The sequence below is a fragment of the Chelonoidis abingdonii genome, chromosome 7, assembly GCF_003597395.2.
Source record: "Chelonoidis abingdonii isolate Lonesome George chromosome 7, CheloAbing_2.0, whole genome shotgun sequence".
Lineage (NCBI taxonomy): Eukaryota > Metazoa > Chordata > Testudines > Testudinidae > Chelonoidis > Chelonoidis abingdonii.
In genome coordinates, this window is record NC_133775.1 from 81,957,933 (window position 1) to 81,985,575 (window position 27,643).

At 41.8% G+C, this 27,643-nt stretch overlaps 2 protein-coding genes across 7 annotated transcripts in view; one reads left to right on the forward strand and one right to left on the reverse strand.

Annotated features, from left to right (window-relative positions):
* LOC116822661 (rho GTPase-activating protein 7-like) overlaps window positions 1-14,703 on the forward strand; it is a 148,069-nt gene extending 133,366 nt beyond the window's left edge. For all 6 annotated transcript variants that reach the window (XM_032776679.2, XM_032776680.2, XM_075068075.1 and 3 more), the window contains exons 8-14: window positions 1,151-1,349; window positions 2,812-3,028; window positions 5,641-5,755; window positions 8,790-9,002; window positions 10,193-10,410; window positions 11,622-11,795; window positions 13,984-14,703. In XM_032776679.2, coding sequence (XP_032632570.1) covers window positions 1,151-1,349; window positions 2,812-3,028; window positions 5,641-5,755; window positions 8,790-9,002; window positions 10,193-10,410; window positions 11,622-11,795; window positions 13,984-14,101 — 1,254 coding nt within the window. In that variant the 3' untranslated portion in view covers window positions 14,102-14,703. The remainder of the gene's footprint in view (window positions 1-1,150; window positions 1,350-2,811; window positions 3,029-5,640; window positions 5,756-8,789; window positions 9,003-10,192; window positions 10,411-11,621; window positions 11,796-13,983) is intronic.
* RARS1 (arginyl-tRNA synthetase 1) overlaps window positions 14,291-27,643 on the reverse strand; it is a 55,662-nt gene continuing 42,309 nt past the window's right edge. The window contains exons 11-14 of the mRNA XM_032776685.2: window positions 25,381-25,520; window positions 22,284-22,456; window positions 20,873-21,120; window positions 14,291-20,118 (exon numbers count right to left, since the gene is read on the reverse strand). Of these exons, the coding sequence (XP_032632576.1) occupies window positions 20,009-20,118; window positions 20,873-21,120; window positions 22,284-22,456; window positions 25,381-25,520 (671 nt within the window). The 3' untranslated portion in view covers window positions 14,291-20,008. The remainder of the gene's footprint in view (window positions 20,119-20,872; window positions 21,121-22,283; window positions 22,457-25,380; window positions 25,521-27,643) is intronic.

Below are 27,643 nucleotides of genomic sequence, written 5' to 3' on the forward strand. Positions count from 1 at the left end.
TTTCATTAATCTTTTTCTCCTATAACTTAAACCCATGGATGGTTGTGGGGTTTTTGTTTTTAAAAAATATTCAGTTCACTTAGAAAACCATTTTACATGAGTCCTGGATTTGGGATAAAGTCTCTCTTCACTGAAAACTAAACTGGAGAGCTGCCTTTGTCATTGTGTGCATATTAAAGGAAGATCTGTCATACAGTGTTTAATCTGCAGATTTGTGTGGATATATATATCCAAATATTATGCAAAATGAAAAAATGATCCAAATACATATTATGGAGTTAGTGTACAAATCTATATCTTGCCGTTAAAAATGGAATATATATTCTGTAACAACGTCAAAACATGTCATTTCAATAGTTTGGCTTTGACTTTATTACATTAAAACATTAACTTTACTATATATTAGAATATATAACACTAAATATTTTAATATTATAAAAGTTGAAACAAAATTAATTGAAATACTGTTGAAATGAATAATGTCAAAACATGTCAAATTGAATTTTTCAGAATTTTTGTCTCATGGAAAATTTTAAAAATTTCCAATTTTCATTCCAAACTGAAATTAACTTATTTGAAATATTTCCCACAAAATGGAAATTCTGGTTCTTATCCAACTCTAAAAAAAAAAAATAGGCATGTGAAACTTTGTGATTGGATATCCTACTTAGTGCTTAATGCAATTACCGAGATATCAATTTAAATTCATACTTGTGTATTAAAGAGAAAAGGGTTTGTATATAATATCCAATGTGCACTGATGCTTGCGGACCTAGTGTTAACATCGTATCCTGTTGATATAAATTGAGAAAGCCAATACAAATAGATTTAAAAGGAAGAAAAGTCTTCAGTGAGGACTCTCACTTCTCTCACTCTTGGGTTAACTGATGCACCAAGAGTCCCACTGTGGTTTGGCTGGAGAATAGGGAATCTCCAAGCTGTTTCTAAAGAGATCAGAGGGCATTGGTAGTAGCTGACTTTTCAGAGCAAGGCAAGGGATATATTTTAATGTACCTGTGAGCAAAATCATGTCGCATGTACAGTGTGTGCATGTACAGCCATCATAAGTACTTCAGTGTCAGAGTTAAGGAGAAAATTTGCTTATTTTGACTTAAGTTTGGGCTCTTACATCTGTCTGTTCTCTTAATAGGTTGGCCTGTTCAGAAAATCAGGCGTTAAATCTAGGATCCTTTCTTTAAGGGAAATGAATGAAAATGATCCAAACAATGTAATGTATGAAGGGCAGTCGGCGTTTGACGTGGCAGATATGGTAAAGCAGTATTTCCGAGATCTTCCTGAGCCTATATTCACTAGCAAGCTTTGTGAATCCTTCCTCCACATCTATCAGTGTATGTAATTTTTCTTAATGTTCTGAGTTTCTTAGACATTTAGGCCATAAGTAACCTGATTTTGTGTGCTCCATATTTTGAGAATCCAACGTTATGCTGCTGGGGGTGTGACTTTTCAGAAGTTCTGAGCATCTTTAAGCCCAGTTGAAGTCAATAGGAGCTGCAGGTGCTCAGCACTTCTCAAATAAAATCCAGCGTGTCTCAAGATGGGCTTCTAAAATATAATCTGAGACCAGTATTTTCATATTGATAACAAATACTATTTTCTTCACCCTTGTGTGTTTTCTTTCTCTCTCTCTCTCTCTCTCTCACACAGACACACTCTCTCTCTCTTGCCCCCCCCCCTTTAACAGTACTGTGTGGTTGGTGTTCTGACTTGTATTTTAAATGGTTGTTTCTGTGTATTAAATTAGGGCATAATCTGTTACTCTCATTGAGGAGCACCTGACTATGCAACTAGTCTTGTTCATTTCAATAAGACTGCACCTTGAGATCAGGTACTTCTTACCACAGGACCAGCACTCATGCTATGGCATTTTCACAGGAAATACCAGCTATTTCTAGTTGTTCTGTCACCCTATCTACATTGTTTGAAAGAAGAATAAACCATAAGGCAAACTACATCATTTGCGATTGCTTCAATTAGTTGTGTCTCCCAATTGTTTGTTTTTAACTGAATTCATTTTTGAGATACAGCAAGAACTTGTTCTGGAGGCATGTGATGTTGGTGCCTCAAGGGTTTTTAATGACAGTCTTTTCTGTAACCTGGAAAAGGTGTTTAAAATTTAAATAAGCCCAAGCTTTCTAAAAAGATTAAATCTTGAGTTTTGTATTACATGACCTTACTTTGATATCAGGAACATGTGTCCTGCTGCCTCGAGGCAAAGCCTTGACTACAGGAGTCCTAGTTTCTCGTTATTTCCTGTCTGTAGAATATGGAATAATATCCCAAATCTCTGGATAAAGTTTTTTTTAATTGAAAATGAAGATTTTCAATTAAAAAAAGCTATTTTTAAAGTAAACGGCTGTTCCTGTTTAGCCTACCCTGGTGGGCACTCTGCTTCTGGAGTAAGTATGGCTGAACAGGGAGTTATTCAGGAGTAACCGTCTTTGAATAACTCCGGGCGTAGACAAGCCCGTATCTGGATTTTAAAGAGCCTTATTTCAGTTTAAGTCTATCAGGAAGAGCTTTAAGACCAGCTGAAATAAGCCACTATGTAAACCTCTTGCGGAGGCTTAATTTAACTGGCTTTACTAAACTGGTGCAAATAGGTGTGTCGACACCTGGAATGGTGGCCTTTTAGCTCTTTGCCATCTCTGAGAACTGTCCTATGATCCTGAGTAATGGGAGAGCTGATATATGGAGTTGGTGCCCTATTTAGAGGATAGTGTGTTCACTCTTTTATTTAATGTTTTATCCTATCAAACCCTCTCATGAGTTTCCTAATTCTTCTATCTTCAGATTTGCCAAAAGATCAACAGTTTCATGCAGTCCAGGCTGCCATTCTTCTGCTCCCAGACGAAAATCGGGAAGCTCTGAAAATTCTTCTCTTCTTTCTGCGAGATGTAGTTGCTTTTGCTGAAGAAAACCAGATGACTCCGACCAACATTGCAGTCTGTCTTGCACCATCCTTGTTTCATCTCAATACTTTAAGGCGAGAGAGTTCATCATCATCTAGGTATCGTTGTTGTAACAGCTGAACTGTTAAATAAGAGTGTTTCTGTGCCATGTTGACTGCATAAATAAAATGAGCCAAAATGTACCTTGCCTGTTTAAAAAAAAAAATAAAAAAAAAAATCTGGAAGTGCTCCAGATTTGTCCCGTATGTCACAGCTCAGTCCTTAGGGGAGATGAGACTACATCATCCTCCAGCTCTTCTGGCTCCCTGTCAATTACGAGATCAATTTTAAGGCCCTGTTCTTCAAAGCCCTACGTAGTCTGGGCCCCAGTTATCTCAGTAATCCATTCTCCCCCTCCCCCCAGCATCATACACTAAGACAACTCTACTCTTTGTGGATGCACAAAGTATTAGTTAACACATGCCTGGCATAAGATTCTGAAGGTGGTAAGATGTATCATTTGCATTAGCTTAGCCTGATTCCGCTGCAAAAAACTCAGATTAGGTTTCTCCCAATATCTACGCCAAAGGAGACAGCAAAAAACCCATTCGGTGTGTGCATTATGAAGAGAGGGGTGAAAATAGTCTCCCTGACAAAGTTTGCTTTTTATAATTCTGCTTGCCCTCAGGTAACATGCAATAGAGATGGCTGTATTCCAGAGAAATGGGTAGCTAGAAAGCATTTATTTAAGTGGGCTTTGAAACTCCTATTAGTATTTGCATGTAAAAACCCAGCTGCAGATTCAAGCTCCTGCAGCTAATGTCTAGCTCAGGTACTAATTCTTTTTGGTGATACAGATGCCGGGGGACTGAGTGATTTTAATTTTAATAAGCAACAATATCCTAATTGTGTAACATTTACCAGCAGTTCATGCAGTGATGAAGGACCTTGTAGGTAGAACCAGTACAGTAACCTGAGAATGCTCATTCAGGATCTAGTCTAACCTCCATGCAAGGCCTTGTTTGTTTGGTATACAGTATGGCTGTGCTTGTGGATAAACTTGTTTTGAGGCAGGAAAGGGCTGTTTTCTTTTGACAGAAACATCATGCCCTTGTCAAAGCAGATGCTGCTTCATCTTATGCAATCTAATGACAAGGATATTGCGTTCCATTTAGGTGAGGAAGCATGTCACATGCATGGTATTTGTGCATTTCAGATTTAATGACGCTCTCTGAGAAAAGTAAATAGAGATGAAAAATGTAAAGAATTTGCTTTTAAGAAGCACAAAGCATCTCAAAATGCATATCTACCTATAAAACAAGTCCTGTGATGCCCAGCTCTTGCTGGGAAGAGCTAACACTGAAGCTGAAACAATGACAGCACTGCTGATCATAGTGAGAGAAGACATGAGTGGAGCCAGGACCGTGGCAGAGTGAGTGATAGCTTTTCAGTTGCAAATCCTGACCAGAATTAAGCAATCTGTAATGTTTGGGAGATTGAGACTCCTAGTTTAGTTGTTTGTACCACTGGATTTACTCTTAACTCTACGTTGGAACAGCAAGGAGCCTAAAATCATTTTAGAAACAAGGGTGCTTTGAACCTTAAGTTCAGATAATTAGTTGTTAATATTTTACTTTAGGATTCAGACTTCAAAGGGACATACTCTGAAAGGCTTGGCTCTAAGGAGTAATCAAGGGTCCTTATCGTTTGCACTTTTTAAAGTTGTTCCGTAGGAATGTTCCAAGATAAAGCTATTGTGAGTGTTACTAGTGTCATATAAAGATTATGTCTGGGAAGACCTAAAATGCTGATAACACGAGTTAGCAAAACATAGCAATATGGCAGCACTTTTGTGGATTGTGATGATTTTATAAAAAGTCCTTAGACAGCCTACATAGGTTGTTGATGTAACTAAACACTTAACTCGATGCTGAACACATCAGTGAGAGCTCATTAATTTCTTTGGGTAATCCTTTCTAATAATTGTTCAGTAAAAGACCGTATTACTTGTAAAATGTTGTTAAGCCTCAGTAGCACTAGTGCTCTTTGGTATCTCAGCAGTTTGGTTCAAGGCTGCCATTTCTATGCAAAAACAATGAGGAGTCCTTGTGGCACCTTGGAGACTAACAAATTTATGTGGGCATAAGCTTTCATGAGCTAGAACCCACTTCATCAGATGCATGAAGTGAAAAATACAGGAGCAGGTATAAATACATGAAAGGATGGGCGTTGCTTAACCAAGTGTGAGGTCAGTGTAACAAGATAAATCAATTGGTATCCTGCTAATTGATTTATCTCATTAGACTGACCTCACACTTTCATGTATTTATACCTGCTCCTGTATTTTTCACTTCGTGCATCTGATGAAGTGGGTTCTAGCTCATGAAAGCGTATGCCCAAACAAGTTTTTTAGTCTCTAAAGTGCCACAAGGACGACTCATTTTTTGCTGATACAGACTAACATAGCTACCACTCTGAAACATTTCTATTCGGCTTCCAATTCACAATTACTGTGGCTTTCATAATGTTGTCCATGTGAAAGTGATGACAGAAGACTTTGTCTAATAAAACTGTTTGTGTACAGAACTCATTGTAACACAGAAATTCAGACACCAGAGTAAATGAGAGACTTCCCTAGAGCTTCCAGGCTGCTGCTGCTGTGTTTCACCTCTTACTTTTTTGATTTACTCTGCTGTGCCTTTGAAAAAATCCTTGTTAACCCTCTCTCTAGGTCCAGCCAGAGGAAGTACAGCCTGGGAAAACCAGACCAGAGAGATTTGAGCGAAAATCTGGCAGCCACCCAAGGCTTGGCCCACATGATAATGGAGTGCAACAGACTCTTCCAGGTATATCACTTCCTATAACACTTCCTATGTTACATTACAGAAAGTGTCCATCATGCTTATTAGAAAAGTGAATATGCCAGTAGGATGGTCCAGCCCTGAAACTTAAACTGGACGTGCCTGCAAGTTCTTTGCTGCCTGTTGGCAAGAGTAAATGTCCTCCTGTTGTTGCTTGAATACAGTTTAAAATAATCCAAACAACCCCTGAAGCAAACCCTGAAGGCTTGTTTTTACTGAGGATGATAGTTTCCCTGGGCTAAGTTATGATTCACTATCCTGTTGCTCTTTCCTCTGCTTGCAATTCCTAATGCTTTAGTGTGGTATCTGTGTGTCCTGCTGACCGTAATACAGGGAGAATTCTGTTGCAGAGGTCATCGTATCTGCTGTACAGTACTTAGCAGGATCACATTTTGCCATCCATTTCCTTCTTCCTGTGCTAAACCCAGTCCTGAGGCTCTGGATATATCTCTGTGGGAGGTGGGCCCGAGCCACAGAGGTTGAGGTGGGGTTTGGGTTTTGGTTTAGCCCCACTGTATTGAGAACTCAGAACAAGGATTCTTTTTAAAACCCAACTCAGTTTATTTAAAATGGCCTATTTCTGTGCAGTTATTTTTTCCATCTAGCTTGTATTACCAGTTAAGAGAGAGAAATAACTTGGCAACCTCACCTGGCAATGCTTATCCCACAGGCGTATGCCTCCAGGAATCCTCTATATCCAGCATTTGACTGACTCGGGTAGGGTATCTCTACAACCCTGAGCTGAGCGTAGCCTACGTGTAGGCAGTGGGCAACCCCTTCTATCTGTGGGATGCAGGGCTCTAATGATAAGCATGTAACAAAGGGAGCTCACCATCCCAGAGTGATTTAAAACATCCTTCACAAGGGGAAATGTGCATGTTCCCCCTCGCTGGGAGCCCTGGGGGAAGGCAGCTAATTGCATCCTCTCCTCCCTCATTTTTCCTCTTCCTGTGAAGACTGCTGTCAGTACTGCACAGCAGCCTCGCTGGCAGCTGGTTAGCTCCCTCCAGCAGGCTAAATGGCCTGCACGTGGGAGTCTGCAGTTATGCTGTTGAGGCAAGAGCTGGATAAGGATCAAGAATCAGTCTGGCATCCAGGCACTTCTGCCACTCCCCTTGGTAGCATTCACATGTCTGTTAATTGGTGCCAGGCTGTCCCTTCTACCTTGGTGCTGAAATGGCCCCTTGGAGAAACTTCAACTTCAGGGAGGGCCAGAGGAGCTTTCCAAAATACTTTCACTGGCAAGGAGGGTGTGATGTTCCAATCCCTCCAGCCTTCTCCCTGAGTTTAGGCATACCACGTTCAGTGTATTTGAAGAGTGAGCACAGGAAAGAAATGGTGCACCATGGGGAGGGGGAATAGAAAAGAGATGGCTGGGGGGAAGCCCCAAAGAATAGGGTGGAAAAGAAGAGCCATCACCTGCAACAGGCTCTGATGCATAATGAAGTTAAAGTTCAGGGTTTTGTTCCCAGCTTTGCCTCTGGCTGTGTCACATAGAGCAAGTCACGTAGCCTGGGCTGGGGTAGCTACAGATGCAAACCCTCAATGTAGATGCACTCTGCCAATGTCAGATGGGCCATATCCTGATAAGCCCCAGTCAAGCAAGCACCTTTTTGCACTGGTGCAGGATGTGCCTGTGACAGATTTGCTGTGGTGTCACTGCCACTGAGGAGCCTATAATCATTGTGTCTGTAAGGTGCGGATAATAGCTCCCTTGCTGAGAGGATTGGTCATTATTTGCAAGGCAGCTTGGGAGACTCAGATGGAAGGTGCTAGAGCAGGACACTAATGAAGTGGCATGTGGTGTTTGCTCTGGAGAAGAGCTCTGTTCTTCCTATGCAAGCATACCCGCAACCCTCTGCACTCTTCCATTAACCATATGTTATCACTGCTTCTCCCAGATTGGTAAGACACTCTCAGTGGGGGAGAGACTCCCTTATCAGAAAAGAATTCTTAGCCCATTAAGTCTGTCTCTCATGGTGAAGGAGTTGGCTGTGCTTTTTAATGAGACTTGGGGCATATACTCTCCCTAGTAGGCAGGCATGACCTCCTTCCTATGCAGCCAACGGCCCCCACAATAATCAGTGTGATGGCTGGCTCCACAGTCTGGGCCGGCATAGTATAAAAGATGTAAGCAGCTCCCCAGGCACACTCTGTAAGGTCAGGCAAGTCATGTACATGCAAAGGAGAGTGTATCTCGTCTCCGATCAGACATCTCTCCCTTGTTCATAAGCCAGGAACTGCTGCTGAGAAATGGAAATTCCTGTCTGAACCTTACTCTGTTTCTTGGTATGAGCCAGAAAATGCTGTAACCTCACTAGCTGGAACATCTGAGGCTGTGGCTTTCGAATGAAATTGATCTAGATAGCCTAACCCAAGGAAGGGCAAGTCATGCACCTTTACCTCAGTTACTGTCTGTGCAGAATTAATATAAAATCTTCCTAGAGGGGTTGGGGTTTAATGAGTGTAGTTTTCAAACACATTTATAGGCAGGTACACTTTTAATGGGACTTAAGTCATTTGATTTCCTGGCATAAGATGTTATGGTTAAAGCCTCAACACTCCAATTAGGTCAGTACATTTTCCAGTTGTACAGACGGGTGTGAACTGACTAGGCCCATATAGCACACTGAAGTGGTGGAAGAGCCAGGAGTTTAATGTAGGAATCCCACTGCAGTGCTCCAGCTGCTGAGAGAGGATGTCATTCCTTAAACTAGCTTTCCCATTTCTTAGGGCAGTGGTTTTTATTTTCACGTCTAGTGCTATAAAATGTGTTGGGCTGCTCCTGATTGCTGATCGATCATTCACAGTCTCACTGCATTAGCAAGTCCAGCTCTTTCAAGGAACAGTTTAGAATATTTGTTGGCACTTGCTTTTGCGCTTGTAACTTTTACATGGAGAGTCTCTAGTAGTGAGTTCACATTCACTTAAGGATCATTATCCTAACAGAGTTTTCCCCCAGTGTAAGAATAAATGTGATGGGACTGTGTTTAGAATCCAACATCCCCTCCCATTGCAGATGCCCGACTATTGCCTGGATCAGTGTTGTGATGACTTATATGAACAGAATGGCCTGAGTGAAAAGGCTTCTAATCAGACCACCTCAATGAGGCACTCCATGCTGGTTTCCCTTGAGAACTCCATGCAGGACTTGCTGCGAGATGCCAAAGAGAAGTTCAAGAGCTGGGTTACTTGTTCAAACTTGGAACGTGTGGAATTGGCGAACAAAAAGGTAAATCTGATGCTGGGGTGTTAGCAAAGATGGCACTTAATAATCACGCATCTTTCTGAGCTTGCGGAGGCACTGAAACTAGCTGTGTTTCTGACTAACATCAATTCAGCAACTGCCCTAGAGCCCTTTTGAGCTAGCGGCAACTCCCTGGTGCCTTTTTATTTGTAGTCTATAGCTAGCATTAATCAAGGCTGAGCTGCCCATTTGTGACTTGCACACCCTCACCTGCAGCACACCATTATCTGGGCAAGATACCTATCTTGTAGGAAAAAGTCAAGGCAGGGCCTTCATTGTAGATACCAGAAACATGAGTACTCATGATCCATGCTGACTGGGCAGTTTATTCATATTATAAAGTCCCCTTTACTACACTTTTTGGCTCCTAGAACCATTCGTCTGTAACACACACACCTTCGTGAAAGGCTGTCTAGGTTTCTGCTGGAGGGAGGGAGTGGTGGAAGGGGGAATGGATCACTAAATATACTCCTCCATAGACTTTAAGGTCAGAAGGGACCATTATGATCATCTAGTCTGACCTCCTACACAGCACATGCCACAGAATCTCACCCACCCACTACTGTAATAAACCCCTAACCTATGTCTGAGTTACTGAAATCTTCAAATCGTGTTTTAAAGACCTCAAGGTGCAGAGAATCCTCCAGCAAGTGACTCGTGCCCCACGCTGCAGAGGAAGGTGAAAAACCTCCAGGGCCTCTGCCAATCTGTAGTAAATCAGATCCCACCCCATCTAACATCCCATCACAGATCATTGGGCATATTTACCTGCTGCTAATCAAAGATCAATAAATTGTCAAAATTAGGCTATCCCATCATACTGTCCCCGCCATAAACTTATCAAGCTTCGTCTTGAAGCCAGATATGTCTTTTGCCCCCACTACTCCCCTTGGAAGGCTGTTCCTGAACTTCACTCCTCTAATGGTTAGAAACCTTCGTCTAATTTCAAGTCTAAACTTCCTAGTGTCCAGTTTATATCCATTTGTTCTTGTGTCCACATTGGTACTAAGCTTAAATAATTTCTCTCCCTCCCTGATATTTATCTCTCTGATAAAGAGCAATCATATCCCCCCTCAGCCTTCTTTTGGTTAGGCTAAACAAGCCAAGCTCTTTGAGTCTCCTTTGAGTACTCCTCCTTTGAGTAGACTACTAGTGTCCATCACCTGTCTTCTAAGGTGGAAGATAACTACCATGTCCGGTTATGGAAGGCATCCACTGAAATCAATGCTGCTCCTAAAGTAATCCTTCAACGCATACTGACAGAGCAGCATCTGTGGGACCCAAGTCTGCAGCAGGCTAAAATCCTGGAGACCTGGGATGACGAAACAGATGTTTATCACTATACAACAGAAAGCATGTCACCCCTCCTGCCACGGGATTATGTGGTTTTGAGGTAAGGAACCGCTGTGACTTTTCTCATTGGTTTCCCAAACACAATTTATAGCCCAACTGTGTTGCGTGTTGCTTCCCAGCATTTTATGCTGGGTTGTTCCAGTTCCATGTCAATCAAAAAGGGGTGCATTTCCCTATTTCTGGATATCTACTGTGTAACCACTGATCTGATTGTCCATTACTGTGACACAGTGTGTATTGCGGTAATGCCTAGAACCCTCAGCCCCATTTGCCAGGCAATGTGCCTCGTATAAAAATAAGTCTTCCCCCAAAGAGCTTACAAACTCACTAGGAGGCTTACACTGATGAGATTCAGAAATAGTTGCCACATTCCTGCCTCTTTTCTTCTAAAAATTACAGCACAAATGTTTGTCGTTGTAGCTGTATTATCCCCCAGTGTGAGACTCCTTGGTTTGCGTCTGGGAAAAATGTAAATTGTAGCCCAGTATGACAATGACTAGATCCTGTTTTATCACTCTTTCTTCTTAAGAAGGCATAGGTGGGAGCTGTGGATTGACTGGGATTTTTCCCAGATCTGCTCAGGTGATTTTAGGCCCCTGGATCCACTTGGGCAGATCATTGTGCTCATGTGCAGTGTGGTTTCATGTGGGTGCAGGAATCTGGTTGCAGCACTGGGACCCTTAGTGATTGTCTACACTTAGTGTTGCCCCAGTGCAGCTGTGCCGCTGTAGCACTGAGTGAAGATGCTACCTGCGCTTTTCCTGTCTGTGTACGTAATCCACCTTCCAGAGAGGCAGTAGTTATGTTGACAGGAGCCTGCCCATCGACATAGCGCTGTCTGTACAGGGGGTTAGGTCAGTTATAACTGCGTAGCTCAGGGTTGTAGAAAATGTAGTTACACTGACGTGTGTAGTGTAGACCAGAGCTTAGTTAGCTCCTCCATATGTCTCTTCTGTATGGATTGTAAACTGTTCCGGGCAGGGGCTGTCTTTATTATGCGTTTGAACAATGCCTCGGACAAAGGAACTGTCATCCATGACCTGTAGGTGCTAATGCAACACAAAAAATAGATGGTTTATGGCAGGATTTGTAAGTGTTCTCCATATGGATTGAGGCATGGAAAAGATTTTTAATCATTTTGTGCATTAACTGATTTGGTTTCTGCCCATCAGAATATTGCTTTACACCGTATGTCCAGCCATTTAAAAACATCTGTGTGAAACATCCTAAAAATGCCCTTCTTTGTTCTAGGACTTGGAGGACTGATCCCCAAAGCGGCACCTGTATTTTGGCAGCTACCTCAATTGACAGTGAAGGAGCTACTCTGCATGGGATTTTGGCCCATGTCCTTTTGTGTCAGTATCTCATAGAACCAGTTGGCTCCCAGAAATCCAAAGTGACTCATGTCTGCCGGACAGACACGAGGTATTGTTTTAGTTTATGCTTCTTTACCTTAGCCCTGTGGTGCTGCTGGGTCCTGAGCACAGCTTTCTAGCCACCAATATGTTCTGTCACACACATTCTACGGTAACACAGAGGAAATTAACATAAAATAATACTTAGCATTCAAGTGGAGAGGGCATGAGGCTGGGGTCTGGGTTCGATTTCTGGGTCTACCACTAACTTGCTGGATGATCTAGGGCAACCACTTAATCTCGCTTCCTTGTAAAAGTTCCCCCTTGTGACATGAGGATAATGCTACTTCCTCACCTATGTAAAAACACTTTGAAGTCTTTGGATAAGAAGTGCCTGTTGGTTTATTTTGTGTATTGGCAAAGATGTCTTTGCCAAGTGGGTTGTCTACTACAGGTTTGAGTTTGTGCTCACTGTAGAGAAGTATTGTGTCCCCCCAGAGTATCAACGATAAAGCTATTTTGGTATTGGGACAGATGGTAGTTAAAATCCCACACAATCTTTTAGTGAGATTTTTTTTTTACTATGAATTTTATATTAATTGCCTCAAACACAGTGAGTACTAGAACTATTCATCACATCCTGTCCGAAGCTGTTGCACAGTGTTATTGTGTGCTGTTACAGAGCTATTTATAATAGTCTTGGCCTATTTGTGGCTGCAATGATCTGTGTGGGTTTATGGGGAGAGAGGTAGAAAATGGCAAGCAATTGGTATAATCCAGTGCTGAATATCTAGAAGCTGGGAAAGATGATTGCTTCACATTCTTTGCTGGTTAAGCCGTTCTCATGAGTGATGATGGGGGCTGCAAGTTAGCTAGATTTCTATAAACCAAGATGACTCTTGTTTGTTGTTTTAGGGAGACAGATTAACAGGTACAAGTTAACCCCCAATATTCTAAAATCTTGGGGCACATGCAAAACCGTTGAAGTGGGAGCTTCAATCATGCACAGAGTAGTTGTTCTGCAGAATATGCCTTGCTCCTGACCTGTAGAGCGGGACATAGCACACAGTTTAATCAAAGGCAGGCTAATGGGGTATTATGTATAGAGGGATTTTTTTCTCCATGGTGTTTCAGAATAAATAAGCTGGTGGAAGAGAGTCAAGTCCTATGATGTTGGAGGAAAGTTAAATTTCACTCATACACGACACATTCTGCCCAGTAACAGTGAATTCTAGTAACCTCAATGCTGCCAAGAGATGTGACTTATTCTGTAAGGGATGGTCTTGCTGGGGCGATGGAAGGGTCAACTTTAAATTGCATGTCTGTTTTAAAAACATTTGAGGCACAGTGTTATACTGTAGGCTTTCTTTTTCATGTGTGCTTTACCTTTGTGCATGATTCACATCCTGTCTGAGCTCTGGAAAATTCCCAGAAATGTGAGCCAACTTTGAGGACACTGTGAAATGTCCAATGGACTTGAATTAGAATCATAGAATCTCAGGGTTGGAAGGGACCTCAGCAGATCATCTAGTCCAACCCCTGTTCAAAGCAGGACTAATCCCCAGACAGATTTTTTTTACTCCAGTTCCCTAAATAGCCCCCTCAAGGATTGAACTCACAACCTTGGGTTTAGCAGGGCAATGCTCAAACCATTGCTACATTTTGTTCCAATTAACCAAAACCCAAAGGGGCGAGAGTCGCAAGAAAAGTGGCACCACTTTGGCTAAACAGTCTGCATCAAGCTGCGAAATAGTCACCAATGTCACTGAACAGAAAAACAAATGGGACACTGTTGGGGAATGGCTGCAGTGGCTCATTTGGAAGATTTTGATGGATGTGCCCCCAACACCCACTGGGAAGAGATTTGCAGCAGTTAGCAAAATGTCATTAATCGCTAACACCAAGATGACCAGTCAAAAACTCTATAACCTAGGTGTGATAAGAAAATGAACCTCTTCCACTGTTTCACCACTGGAATTAGTGCATTTTTGCATTAAATCCTCCTCTTTCCGAGACCTAGCCAAACTACTCATAAGGCTATCTTTCTTACAGGGAGGAGTTGGCCTTTTGTGTGCGCGCACGCACACACACACACAGAGTGAGGGTGGGGGCATGTAGGCACTATCGCAGTATAACAATAATTTAGGGGTGTGTGTGCTTACAAATTAAGAAGGTAGTGGACAGAAAGAAAATGAATTGCTTAGTCCTGTTTAAATATCTTTTAAGGGCTGCTAATATATCAACTTCTTGGTTTACAGGGGACGAACAACAGAATGGTACAACAGAGTTTTTGGTCATATGTGTGCTGCAGAACTGATGAGGATAAAAGACTCCTTCAAACCTCTCAGGAATGACACAAAGGAAATGAAAATCTAAAGCACATGATTCTCAACAGAGGCTGGTGCTGAGGCATGTACTGCTCCTCTGCTATCATTTTAAAGGCTATAGACTCAATAGACTTGCCTATATTTTAAAACTAATAAACCAAGAAGTAATTTGTAATGGTATATAAATGTAATGTAAAATAGTAATTTTATAAAGCTGCTTCCCCCCCCCCCCCCCCCCCCCGTTTCAGGAAGCTGTTCTGGAACTGGCTGCACAGAGATAGCTAAAAGGTCAAATGTGTGTATGTGTATATATATGAAGTTATAAAATGCAATTGTTACATCCAGGAAAGACAAAATATGCTGGTTCAAAATTATACTTATAAAGTAAGTTATTAAACTAAAAACATGGTATTTTTCCAAATACACATTAAGTATTTTATAAGATGTAGACTTTTATGCATTCTAGAGTATTATGTCTCTTGAATTTTCTTTTTATTGAATAAGGTGGTGGAGATGCGAAGTTAATTTTAACCTCTTTATAGCTGAAAATAGGGCTGAAAACCTATGCCTTTTTACTAGAGGGAGCTAAATACTTTAGCATGTGCTGTTAACTGTTGATACTTCCTTTTTACATAATAAAAATCCAAATCTGGTGGGGGTGGTTGTTTAATGTTATGGGTAGAGTTCCTGCATTTGAGAGTTGGTGAAGCTTTAGGAATACATTTCAATTTTTAAATAAGGGCTATAAGTCAACCTAACCAAGCTAAATTCTAAGCAGATTATGTGACTGGACTAGCAGAAACTTGACCTCAGTCATAGGCATTGTGCTTGTCTTCTGAACTACAGGTGTGGTTAAACATTCCCTGTGTACCTTTAAGCTGCTCATCATGGAAGCCAAAAAGTGTGTACACACAGATAATTAAGGTGCTACTCCTAGGCTTAAATGTTTTATACAGCTGTGGGGTGTGCAGTTCAGTCTTTTTTGTTCTTGTAAAACTAACTTGCCCTTGATTTATGATGTCAAGTTGCATGTGTGATTTAGAGTTGCTTAGCTCTGCGCCATGCAAAGTAGCAATGTTACATCCTTACACTGATGGTGATGTAGGGGTTATTAGTGTCTTACCAACAGCGTGTAGAAGTTCTGAACAGTGTATCACCAATAGACTTCTGAGTGCTACATAAGAGCTGGGACACCTGGACAGTAGGCATAGCAGTCAGGGCCTCTGAGCTAGTGTGGCTGAACATAACTAGAGTGGTAAAGCACAAGTAGGAACTGAAGAAACAAATGAGAGTCCTACTCAATTACATCACATAATGACAGGTAGCTAAACAGTGACTGCTTGTATCCCAATGCTGTAAGTGTAAATACTAAGATGAGTGAATGTGAGTGTCTGGTACTGCATGAGGATAGTGATATAATAGACATCATAGAAACAGCGTGGAAGGATGACAACCAATGGGACACAGCGATACAAAGGTACAAAAGATATATAGGAATGAGAGATGAGGTATAGGGGACCTAGTAGCACTACATGTGCAAGAAAGAATAAGGGCAAATACAATAAAAATCTTAATGAATCAAATTGTAACAGACTTTCTATGGATAGAAATTCTATATGCTTCAATAATATATTCCTACTGCTATATTCTTATCTCCTACCTGTCCAAGCTGGTGCTTGTGAAAGGGTTTGGGAGAAAGGTTACAAAAATAGAAAACTGAGTAAAAGTGGTAGATTTCAACTCTTCCCCCCCATTGACTGGACACAGGTTGCCTCAGGATGGGAAGCAAAGAGTTCTTTGACACCACAAATGATTGCTTCCTGGAGCAGCTAGTTCTGGAACCCAGAAAGAGAGAAGCAAATGTTGATTTAGTCCTAAATTGAGCATGTTTGGCACAGAGGTGAATAGAGCTGAAAGACTTGCTGATTGATTGTATATAAATAGTATACCATAATATACATTTAACAACAGCAGCAGGTGAGGGGAGGGTAGGAAGGGGGACACAGAAGCCCACTGCAGTGGCATTTAACTTTAGAAAAGGGAATTACATAAAAAATAAGGAAACTAGTTCACTATAAATTAAAATGTACAGCCACAGCAGTGAAATGTGTGCAAGTGCTATGGAAACACTTCAAACACACCATAAGTGAGGTCCCAAATGGGGAAGGAAAAAAAAAAAAAAGGACCAACACAGTAAAAATCCATGAAAGTCACATCCTACTGCAGAGAATCGACAGGAAAATAAATGTAGGCAAGTCAAAAGAAGAATTTAAAGAACAAGACACAAAGCAAAAATAAGTTTAAGAAAAGCAGAATCAGGAAGGGTGAAGGACCAAGGTGTTAAAGGAATACTCAAGCAAGAGCAGGCTATTGTCAGGAAGCTAAGTGAATTCTTTGACTCAGCCTTTACTGCAGAGGATGTGGAGCTACACCTCTACTCCGAGATGTGGTCAGATCTAACACAGTAAAGCAGTGCTCCGGGGGGATGAGGCTGCTTTACCACATTATATCTGAATCTGTGTTACCGCAAGTGGGTCCTCTGCACCCCCATTACTTCCTGTGGCCTTCCCCAGGGCCCTCCTGCCTCAGCTCACCTCTGCTCTGCCTCCTCCCTCCCAGGTTTGCTGCACTAATCATCAGCTGTTTCCTGTGGCAAGCCTAGGTGGAGGTGAGTTGGGGCAGGGAGCAGTTTCTGTGCACCTCTCCTGCCCCGGCCTTCTCCCATGAGCATGCCAGTCAGCTCTGCTTCACCTCCCTCCCAGTCTTGTGGCACAAAACAGCTGAATGGTGCAGCAAACATGGGAGGAGGTGGAGGCAGAGGAGAGCAGGGTGAGGGGGGCTGCAGCAAGTGGGGTGGGGGTGTGTTCAGAGGAACTGCTCTGTGCTCATCTCCACTTGAGTGCTGCTGCTATTCCTTTCTTGCCCCCTGTCCCAACTTGCCAGGCCAAACAGCTGTTTTGTGAGGCAAGTCTGGGACCCAGGAGAAGCAGAGCTGAGTGGCATGCTCACGTGAGGAGGTGGGGCAGGGAGCAGTGACTCTCCCTATGCTGCTGTAACAGTCTCACCTAAACACAGTGAGTTTTTTTGGCTCCTGAGGCCCATATTGTATCTAATCATAGACTATCAGGGTTGGAAGGGACCTCAGGAGGTCATCTAGTCCAACCCCCTGCTCAAAGCAAGACCAATCCCCAGACAGATTTTTGCCCCAGATCCCTAAATGGCCCCTCAAGGATTGAACTCACAATCCTGGGTTTAGTAGGCCAATGCTCAAACCACTGATCTATCCCTGCCTCAGGGAGGGCTCTCAGGGTAGAGGTGTATTAGTTTTAGGTGACAATGCAAACTGTCCCAGATTGAAGTGGCACTAGAGGAGGTTTATGGAATAAAGTGATAAATTAAACAGGACTAAGTTAGCAGAAAGCATTCAGCTAAGCATTGTGAAGGAACTGGTTAAAACACAGACCTAAAGGATAGGAATAAATGGCTAATTTTCAGAAGGGAGCAAGGTAAAGCGTGGTACCCCCTCCCCAAGAGATATATATATATAGGGACCATTCCAACATGAATGATGAGGTGGCAGTGAAGCATTACAAAGGGCTCTTACTGATCTGCACAACAAAATGGAAGATGAAATTCAAAATAATGCACATTGGGAACCATAAGCCCTTCTATACACACAACATTAGCTGTTACCACTCAAAACCTTGGATGGATTGGCCAATGTTAGGAATCACGAGAAAAGGAATAGATAATGCCACTATACCAATTTATAGCATGCCCACATCTTGAATACTGCATGCAGGGCTGGTCACCCCATTGTAAAGAAAGAGCCAGGTACAGAGCAAGGCAACAAAAACAATTAGGGGTATGCAACAGCTTCCTAGGAGGAGAGATTAACAAGAGTGGGACTGGTCAGTATAGAAAACAGAGCAGGCACATATGCTAAAGGTCTATGAAACCATAAATGGTGTGGCAAAAGGGAAGTTATTTATTCCTTCACATATCTCAAAAACTAGGGGACTCTCACTAGGCAGCAGGTTTAAAACAAAGAAACGCAAGTTATTCTTCACATGACTCAGCGTCACTCTATGGAACTTACATTGTGAAGGCCAAAACAATACTAACAGGGGTCAAAGGAAGAACAAGCTACGTTCATGGCAAATAGTGGCATGTTCCCTAGCCTCTTTTTTTTGCCACAAGCTGAGTGTTTGTTAGAGATGGGTCACTCACTCAATGCTTGCTTGTTCTAGTCAGGCCCTCTGAAGCACTGGACTCTGTCAGAAGACTGGGCTCGATGGACCACTGGGCTGACCCTGTATAGCCGTTCTTTGGAGAGAGCACATGTTAGCAGACTTACCAGCACCCACAACAACGCCACTTTGCTCTTGAAAACTAGATGCTAGGCCCCACATGCTCATAGTAATGCTGCCAGATTAACTTTATTGCAGCACTGGAAATGTAGGTGGTGACAAGTTTTCCTGAGCTGGAAATTAAAAATGTAAAAGCTCTGTTACCAGTTGCTAACAAGTCACACAGCTAAACCTGGAGCCAGGCTTGGAGATAATTTTGCACAACTTTGGGTCTAAATCTACCTCCAGTACACTGCATCCTCTGCTAAATACTCATACAGCTTTTTAAGACAAACTAAGCAACCCAACCATCTAAACATTTTGATGTAAGCACAAACAATGACAATGCATGTAAAAATATAGCAATATATGGTCAGGGATGCCATACTGAATTTTGTAACAGATTCAGCAAATGACTTTCTAAAGCTTACATATTACAGAGCGATTTTTTTTTTTTAAAGGCCAGTGTACCACACTTGAGAGAGGTTAGTGTTGTACACTGAGAGGAAACTTTTTGTTTGGCTGGATGTATGTGATGCTGCAGTATAAGCAGGTGCTTTACTTAATCTATTTCTAGTTTACAATAGTTAAAAAAAAAACCCTTTGACCACTGGCACAGCTGTAGCTGCAGAACATAGATGTGCCAGCTGCTGGTAATTTATGGAGGCTTTGCCACATCCCTGTACCCTACGTAAGTATCAGAAACAGTGTTTTAACTGTCTTCTTTCTAGGTGCTGATAAGTGAGAATGAATTTAAGACAAGTGATGGGTGAAACGACTTTAGTACTAAGATGCAAAACAGGCACCGGTTCAACTGAACTTAAAATAAGCTAAATCTTTGTCTCCTCTGTGGCTCTTTTTGATATTAAAAGTGTGATTTAATTGTAGTTGATAAAATAAGAATACTTGGTCAGGCCTTTTGCTGTGAGAATAATATAAATAAAAACTAAACATTTCCCATCATACTGTTTAAATATCAACATATAGTAAATGAAACAATGACTTCATGCTACTATGCCTCTTTGTCTCCTGCACTCCTAGCGATCTGAGTATCACTGATCTAACTGGTGTGTCTACAACTGCATCTTTCAAAAGAAAGAAACTTAAGCTATTGAAAAGAGGCTATGCAACGTAGTGTGCACAGGGCAGCCTCGGGTACTATAGCTTTATATATTTTGAAAGTCTGGAATGTTAATATGCATAAGAATTTAACCACTTTCCTGATTGTTCCTTTTCTGTAAATACTTTTGGTTGCAATACTCAGATTGTAACAGCCTGGACAAAGCACCTCTAATAAAGGTGCAGCCCTCAAACACTTGTTCTCTCTTTGTCTCTCTTCCAGGTTACACTATTGATACATTCTTGACCTTGTTTTTTATGTACCTATTCAGCGTGCGATATATAAATTCAGGCACCTGTGTGTAAGAGCCACATATCCTTTAAACCATTACACTGACAATATGCCACCCACATACAAGGCAGCATACATAAGTTCAATCCACATGTTAGCAATTTTTTATTTTTAAAGTAGGTTTTCAATCAGACTCCACTCTGACAGCTAAGAAAACGAGTTTAGTAAAATACAAGAGGTCCAAATGCAGAAGTAGTTACATCTTCTGGACTGGTTTGATGCCCAGGATGTCAAACCCTTTGGCCATGACGGCAGCTGTTGCTTCACACAGCAACATTCTCCACATGTTCACCTTCACTATTGTTCCTGAAGAAGAAAGAAAAATAGTGAAAGTTTGAATGAGATGGTCAGGAAGCTTCACAAATTAGACATTATAGTCACGGCATTTGTGCTGTTTCCATGATGTAGTACAGTTAGAATTATGTAGCTTCTATTACACTAAAAGGGATTGTAAAAATGCACTATTTAATACACCCAAGAGGTACAGCAAGTAGCATTTTTCACAAGAGATGATCACTAATGCCCACTTTCTTCTCTACTTGAGAAAGTTTTGCTATGTGTGCGAGCACTTGGAAAACTAAACTTATTCTGAGCACTTGGAGGCTGCTTTTATATATATGATACATTTCTTTTTTAAACATAAACGGGATCTGTTGAGTCTTCTATAAAGCAGAGAAAAAGCAGTCAACGTGGGCCACAGACAGCCCTCTTCAAACACAGCAATAGCTCTATTTTTGAATAGGCCAAGACATGCACTTGTTTATAAAAACCAGTAACACTTGTCATAAAAACTAGATATTATTTACTATTAGCAGTAGCTCTGCAGAAACAACAACAAAAAGCTGCCTTGACATGCTTGAGCATTAGTTGCCTTGCAACCAAAAATTACTGTAGTAGCAGCATCCTTAACACAAAATTAAAACTCCCCACTCCTGGATATTATGATGACCTTTCAGCCTGGAATGCTGGTGCAAACCTGATCAATCGTATCATTAGAATTCTCCAATTACAACCTTACAGAGATGTGGTCGCTGCAAGCAAGTTTAAGGGATGCACTCACCAGTTTGTCTGTCTTTTTCCACACAGTAACAGTTATCGTAGAACTCTGTGAAGGTGGTGGCCAGCTCATAGAGGTAGTCACAGAGTGTGTGTAATAAGAGATCATCCAAAATCTTCTGCAGAATCTCAGGGAATTTCAGAATGCACTTGCCCAGTTTCCACTCCTTTTCGTGGTCCAGTAATATCTTTGTTTCTCTAGCTGCCTTCTGCAGCATCTCTTCATCGATGTTGGCCAGACGTGCTATAGATCTGACAAAAAAACCAGCCCAGCATTGATCATGCTTATGTATGGAATTCTGCAACAAGATTGAAGGGCTGAAAGCAAAGGGGTTCTGATTTGAGTGATCTAGCTATGAAGTGGTAACTTAAACGGATATTAGAAAACAGCCTAAACCGCATAGAAAAATATTCAGTACATTGCAAGAACATAGACAATTAATGCAGGAGGCATGCACTGGGTGGAGGCATTAGTGCATGGAAGCAGCAAGGGGCTTGACACGCAGTCAAGAGGAAGAGTGGATGAGAAGCTTAAAAGGTGACCAGGAGCTGATGTGGGAAGAAGCCCGTGGGCTCAAGTGTATGTGGGGGCAGTGGAAAAAAGAGGGAAAGCAGTAACAGATGGGAGAGGGAAGCAGGGACAGGTACCCAAAAGAGGTGGTGGTACACAGTTCCCTTGTCAGAGTGGGCTATGTAATTATTAATAAACCTATAAAAATATTGATTTGGGAGAAAGCTCTACCCTGTAATGTCACTCAGAGATGCCTGCCTGGAAAACTCCACACATTGCTGGAGCATGTGCACCGAAAACAGACCTGCCCCTTCCGAGAGAGGAAGTTGAACATGTTCACTAAGTAGGCTCCATCTAGACATGAAGGCAGAAAACAAGACAATGGCCACACTGTAGAAAAATTAGATATGCTCTCCCTCCAGCTGGCAGGACAGCCTGCAGTGACTGGTCAAGGAGGAGGTCCATTTCCACGCCCTCTCAGAACATATGGGGCGTAGATCACAGCATGCACCACCTGATAATACTGGTAACAGATTTACCAAGGGAGATTAAGTTTCAGCCCAGCACAGAGTTCAGGCTAAGCTATTATGAAGCATGGTAGATATTTTACACTAAACAAGGCAGAGCTTTTCAGAGAGGTCCAGCTAGACTCCTCCTTTGGCATTTAAAGATGTCATTAGGGCAAGCAGCTCGGGAAACAAATGAAACAGGCATAAGGCCCCAAACACAAATAATTTTTTGAGTAAGCGGCAGGACAGCAAGGGAGACCATAACTGAGATTCTCCCATGAATTCTGTTATTTTTAGTTAATAAAAGGTGGCATAGACATATTACACTTTTTGCAATCTAAAGGACAACTCATTTTAAACTAGATCTTAAAGCAACCAAAATACTCTTGCGCTACCTGATTCGAGTGAAGGCATAGAGCAAGTAAGCAGCTGTATTTCCTCTGTCATCCAACATTTTATCAAAAGAAAAGATGTAATCATTCATCCTGTTATGGGAGAGGTCAGCGTATTTAATGCAGCCAAAAGCAACTGATGTCTGGGCAGCCTTCAGTTCTTCTTCAGTTAGGACCTATAGAAGACCCAAAAAACCCCCAAACAAACAAGTTGTAACCATTCTGTCCCCTACATAGAATTTGCTTCACCACAAACCCAGAGAAAAGGAAAAGCCTTAGCAGGAAATATTCTAGAGGCACCAGCCAAGTAACATGCTGGGGGAAAACACGGTCAACTCATAGGCTTTGACTGCTTTTTCCAGAGGGAAATTAACTAGTAAGAACCCATTTCAAAGCACTGATGATTGTTCAACTAAATGTCCTTATCCCTTAAGTGAATTTTCTATTTCATCAAGGCTTACTATAAGGTGGACACCTAGATTATAGCTCAAGGAGGAGGGATAGCTCAGTGGTTTGAGCATTGGCCTGCTAAACCCAGGGTTGTGAGTTCAGTCCTTGATGGGGCAAAAATCAGTACTTGGCCCTGCCAGTGAAGGCAGGGGGCTGGACTCAACGACCTTTCAAGGTCCCTTCCAGCCCTATGAGATAGGAAACATAGCAGGATCAGCACAATACTTCCTGCTGCCAAAGAAGTCCCATGCAGGTTTTGTTCCTGTGCCACTTAAAACTGGGGCCCTGTTGTGTGTGCATGGACGGCAAACTTAGTGGTTGGGCCCAGGGCCTTTAACCAACATGTCAGCTGGTTGTGGCCCCCCACCTAATTAGTGGTGAAGTTGCACTGTTGGTAAAGTGCTCTGGAAGACAGAAAATGCCATGTAACTATAAATCAGTATTCTGCCCCAGTCTGACTGACCTCAAAGAGGTATAGGAACAGTTTAGCATGATCTCCTATATTCTAAAGGGCATCCTTCTTCCTCCATCAGCATAATAGAATGATCTGAAAGTTCTGACTTATGTTCCAGAAAATGAGGATCTCTTCAAAATTAGATCACCTCACATAGTGGAATACAATATGTAACAAGGAGACACAGCTGAAGGCTATGCAAGAGCAAACTGCCGTCCTATACATTTTTGAAGCTATTTTGAGGCTGTTGTAACTAGCGATTTGGAGCAATCAAATTTCTGAATTGCTCCGCTCCAGCTCCAGGCAAAAACCTACTGGTCCATGCTCCAGCTCTGGGCTCCGCTCCAAAGCCCTGGTTCTAACACAGGATCACTCATACTGAAATCAGAGGGTGACTTGTCCACAATTCAGGCATTAATAGAATTCTGTACCTTTGCGATCATGGAGTCTCATGTGTGACCTGCTTTAATTCCAACAACTTAGCAAATAACTAGCTACAGCCAGTAGGAGTTTAATCATGCAGAGATTCCAGTAGATATGCCACAGAGCCAATCCAGAGAGAGGAAAGGTTTGAGCCATATTGGAGCTCACATCAAAGCAAGTGAATCAAGTTCACTGTCTCAACATACATCTTTGCTCACTGAGGCAACAAAGGCTGCACTGTATGGAAAACTGCACTGAGTGTTCTGTATTCTACCAAAAAACCAAGGAGTCTGGTGGCACCTTAAAGACTAACAGATTTATTTGGGCATAGGCTTTCGTGAGGTTTTTTACCCAGGAAAGCTTATGCCCAAATAAATCTGTTAGTCTTAAAGGTGCCACTGGACTCTGTTGTTTTTGTGGATATAGACTAACATGGCTACCCCCTGTATTCTACCACCACCTGCTGGACCTTTAAGAAATCAGCTGTTCCCCCCATTGCATCTCAGCAGCATATAGTAGAGATTTAAAGCTGTTTTACAATGCAGGAACTTCTCTCACTCAGACCTCCCTCAACTCTTTTTTAAAATTGTTTCCACCAGGTGGCCACTACTGACACTGGTATAGCAGCTCTGAGAGTGCTAAGATGGGGTTCCTTGTGGACTGAATGTTCATTTTAATTTTTAGTGTATCGATTTTTGTTCCTGCTCTTCTATGGCCTGTGACATCTCCTCACCTAACTAACCTCCCCCACCTATTGCTGGCAAGAGAATTTCTGTCCCAAACAACAGGATCAAGTCCTGGAGTTGCTTATCAACCTCAACTGCCCGTTTGCTGGCTCTGCCTCTCCTACTTATCTCACACCCTGCCCCCTTCCAAACCTTGCTCATATCTTATCCTTTTCCCTATTAAAAATCTCTGCTCTCCCAAAAGGCTGCTGGGACAGTCTCCGACAACTCAGATTCTGAGCTGCTCCCGAAGAGCAGGTTGCTCAGCATTCTGCACCAGCTTCAGGCAGAGCAAGAAGGGGTGCGGGGATGATTACAGTAAATGCTTCCAGCACTGGAAGCTTTAACATCCTGATTTATTCTCCTGGATCCAACTGTGCAATAAATATTCCAAAGGGAAAAAGCTGACGGTAGCGAGTGCAGAGTACCTAGTGCACACATGTGGACCCTCTTACTGTGCACAATAAGGGAGCATTCTTGCATAGTAGCTTAAGGCATTTGAGAAATGCATTAAGCTAAACTGCCCGAGGCCATTCAGCATGTCCCCACAGGGAGTAAATGCAGAGTAGCTAGTGTGCTTTCAATTCACACCTTAGCTTCCTGCCCACTAACTTCCCCTTCCCCATGCACACAAGCCCCCAGACACTGCATGTTTCAAAACTACAAGGTCCAGCCACTGCTGAGGCTTTGCCTGTGGTGCAATCCTGACAGCTCAAATGAGCTATGATTAACCCAGAATTGCACTAAATCCATTAGGAATTAGCATCAGTGTCTTCTCCACAGTGCAGGGAAATTTAAGAGCTTCAGAAGAGGAGAGCCTCTCCTACTGGTGTCAAGAACAATTCCAGGCCCTAGAACAGAGCTGCTTGCTAATTACAACATGCAGTAGAATGGTAACACTGAAAATAAGCCAAGTGAGCAATGTGATAGAGGGGAAAGTCTTGCTCTGTATATATTCCCCTTGGACCCATTATACAGAAGCAGCCAGTACATGATGAAACTCACTACATACTTGTTTCCAAAAAGGAAAGTAAGCCATCACAATTACCTTGTCACGCTCTTTGTCCTTCAGTTTGTCCATTGATCGTTTCAGCCCCTCTTCCAGTAGCTCAATGAGCCGCACTGTTTCCCCTGAACGAGTTTTGAACTTTTTCCTGAAAGCACATAGACAAAAATCCTGCTTGGCTCAACAGAAACCACGGGTCACAATCAGCACTATATACAAGCCCCTGCAGAATTAAATCTTATAATTACTTGATTGGCCCACATTTCTCAATAGTCCAACAGAGTCAGCTGCACATTCCAATGGCCTCCACCCCTGAATTAAATGTATAAAACAGGGATCAAACTGGTGCATCTATAAGGGCGGATGGGAACTGTAATAAAACTAATTGGAGAAAAGAAGGTTTACAATTGGCTGGTCAGGGTGTCAGTCATATGTGTAGGACAGTTTTACTGTACCATCAGAGCAACAACAACTGTCAGGAAAACAGCTCAAAATATTTCCCCCTATTTTAATAGTGAAATGCAATAGCAAGGAGACAGCGTGTGGACTCTCAGCTACACGTAGCTCTTGCAGAATGCATAGGTCTGATTGCAGTATCACCTACAAGAAGCAAGAGGAGCTTGAGATGGAGTACTAAGTATCTGGCCTAGAGACAGGGGCACTGGGATCCCTTTCGATATCCATGCAGCCAAGGGAGATGGGAGAGGTGAAGGAGAAACGAAAACCATCCCTTCACCAACCAGAAAGAGGGAGACAGAGAACATAACTTAGAGTGGAGTTGCACCGACCCACAGTACAACACTTGAACATGCTATGCGATATATTCCTTGTGACACAGAGTCACAATACTGCAACGTGAAGCTGTGAAAAACGGACATGGAATTTCAAGCTATACTGGAATTAGTTTGTGATTCTTGTGGGCCACATATACTTCTATTTGTAGCAAAAGGATAAAACAGGATTGTAAAAAAAATGCTGAATTAGCTATATATCCCCATCAGAGAGAGAAGTCTACAGGACAATTCTGTGGTTAAGGTGTTCCCAATTACCAAAACAGAAACACAAGCTATAAACACATTTGCTATGGAGTAGACAGAATAATCTTGTCAAACAATATGCAATCTAAACCCACAATCTAGGCACTATGAGTGAGCCAGGGTAATATATAAAACGTTGCTCTTATGGAAAATAAATTCAGATTTCTTATTTTGCAGTTATTTTACCAACGAATAATGAAACATTGGTTTGCAATATTAATTTAGACATACATGAACTTCATTTACAAGAAATCTGTTTGTTTTTTTTAAGATAGAATTTTCTCAAATGAAAACAGGGCAGAGGTAGTTGCTTTGGGATGGAAAGAGGAGGCTTTAAAAAAAAAAAAAACACCCCAAAAACTTGATCTGTTTAGATTCCAGAAAAATTGTGCACTTTTACAGAATAGTAACAGAATATATAGAAAGACAGTCACAGCAGACATTAATAAGTGAACTTTATTGCTTCATTATTTTAGATGTCAACATGTAAAGTAAATTTTCAAAGTGCAAGTACTTGTGTGATATTTGCATTTTCATAGAATATCAGGGTTGGAAGGGACCTCAGGAGGTCATCTAGTCCAACCCCTGCTCAAAGCAGGACAGCTAAGGGTTAATGTTTCTTTCACCTGAAAGGGTTAACAAAGAAAACCAAACACCTGACCAAAGAACCAGTCAGGAAACTGGATTTTTTTAAAGCTCAGGGGAGGGAATTTTTTGGGTGTGTCTTTGTCCGGCTCTCAGCTATGAGAGGGGATTTTTCCTTTCTTCCTATTTTTAAGCTTCTAATTTCTAGTTTCAAAGTTGTAAGTACAAAGGTAGAAAAAACAATAGGCTGTTATTGGAGTTTTTTTGTATTTACATGTGTGTAGTTGCTGGAATGTTTAAATTGTTTTTTTTTTTGAATAAGTCTGTTTATTCATATTTTTCTTTTAAGTAATAGCCCTGTATATTGTTAACTTAATGAAGAGATTATATGTTCATGTGTTTTGTTGTTTTTTTTTTATATAAAGCTTTCTTTTTAAGACTTGTTTGAGTTTTTCTCTCTGGGTAGGCTAAGAAACAAAGGGAAGGGGAATTCTCTTTGTGTTAGCTCTATGAAGGGTAGAGCTCTACAGCACCAGGGAATTGGTGGGAGGGGGAAGAGAAATAGAATCATTTCTGTTTCCTTGTATTTGGGGTTTGTCTCTTTGTGGAATAGAGGAGACATGCTTCTTGGTATTGTGATGTAAAAAGATTGCATCAGTAACTCTCAGGTTAGCCCAGAGAGG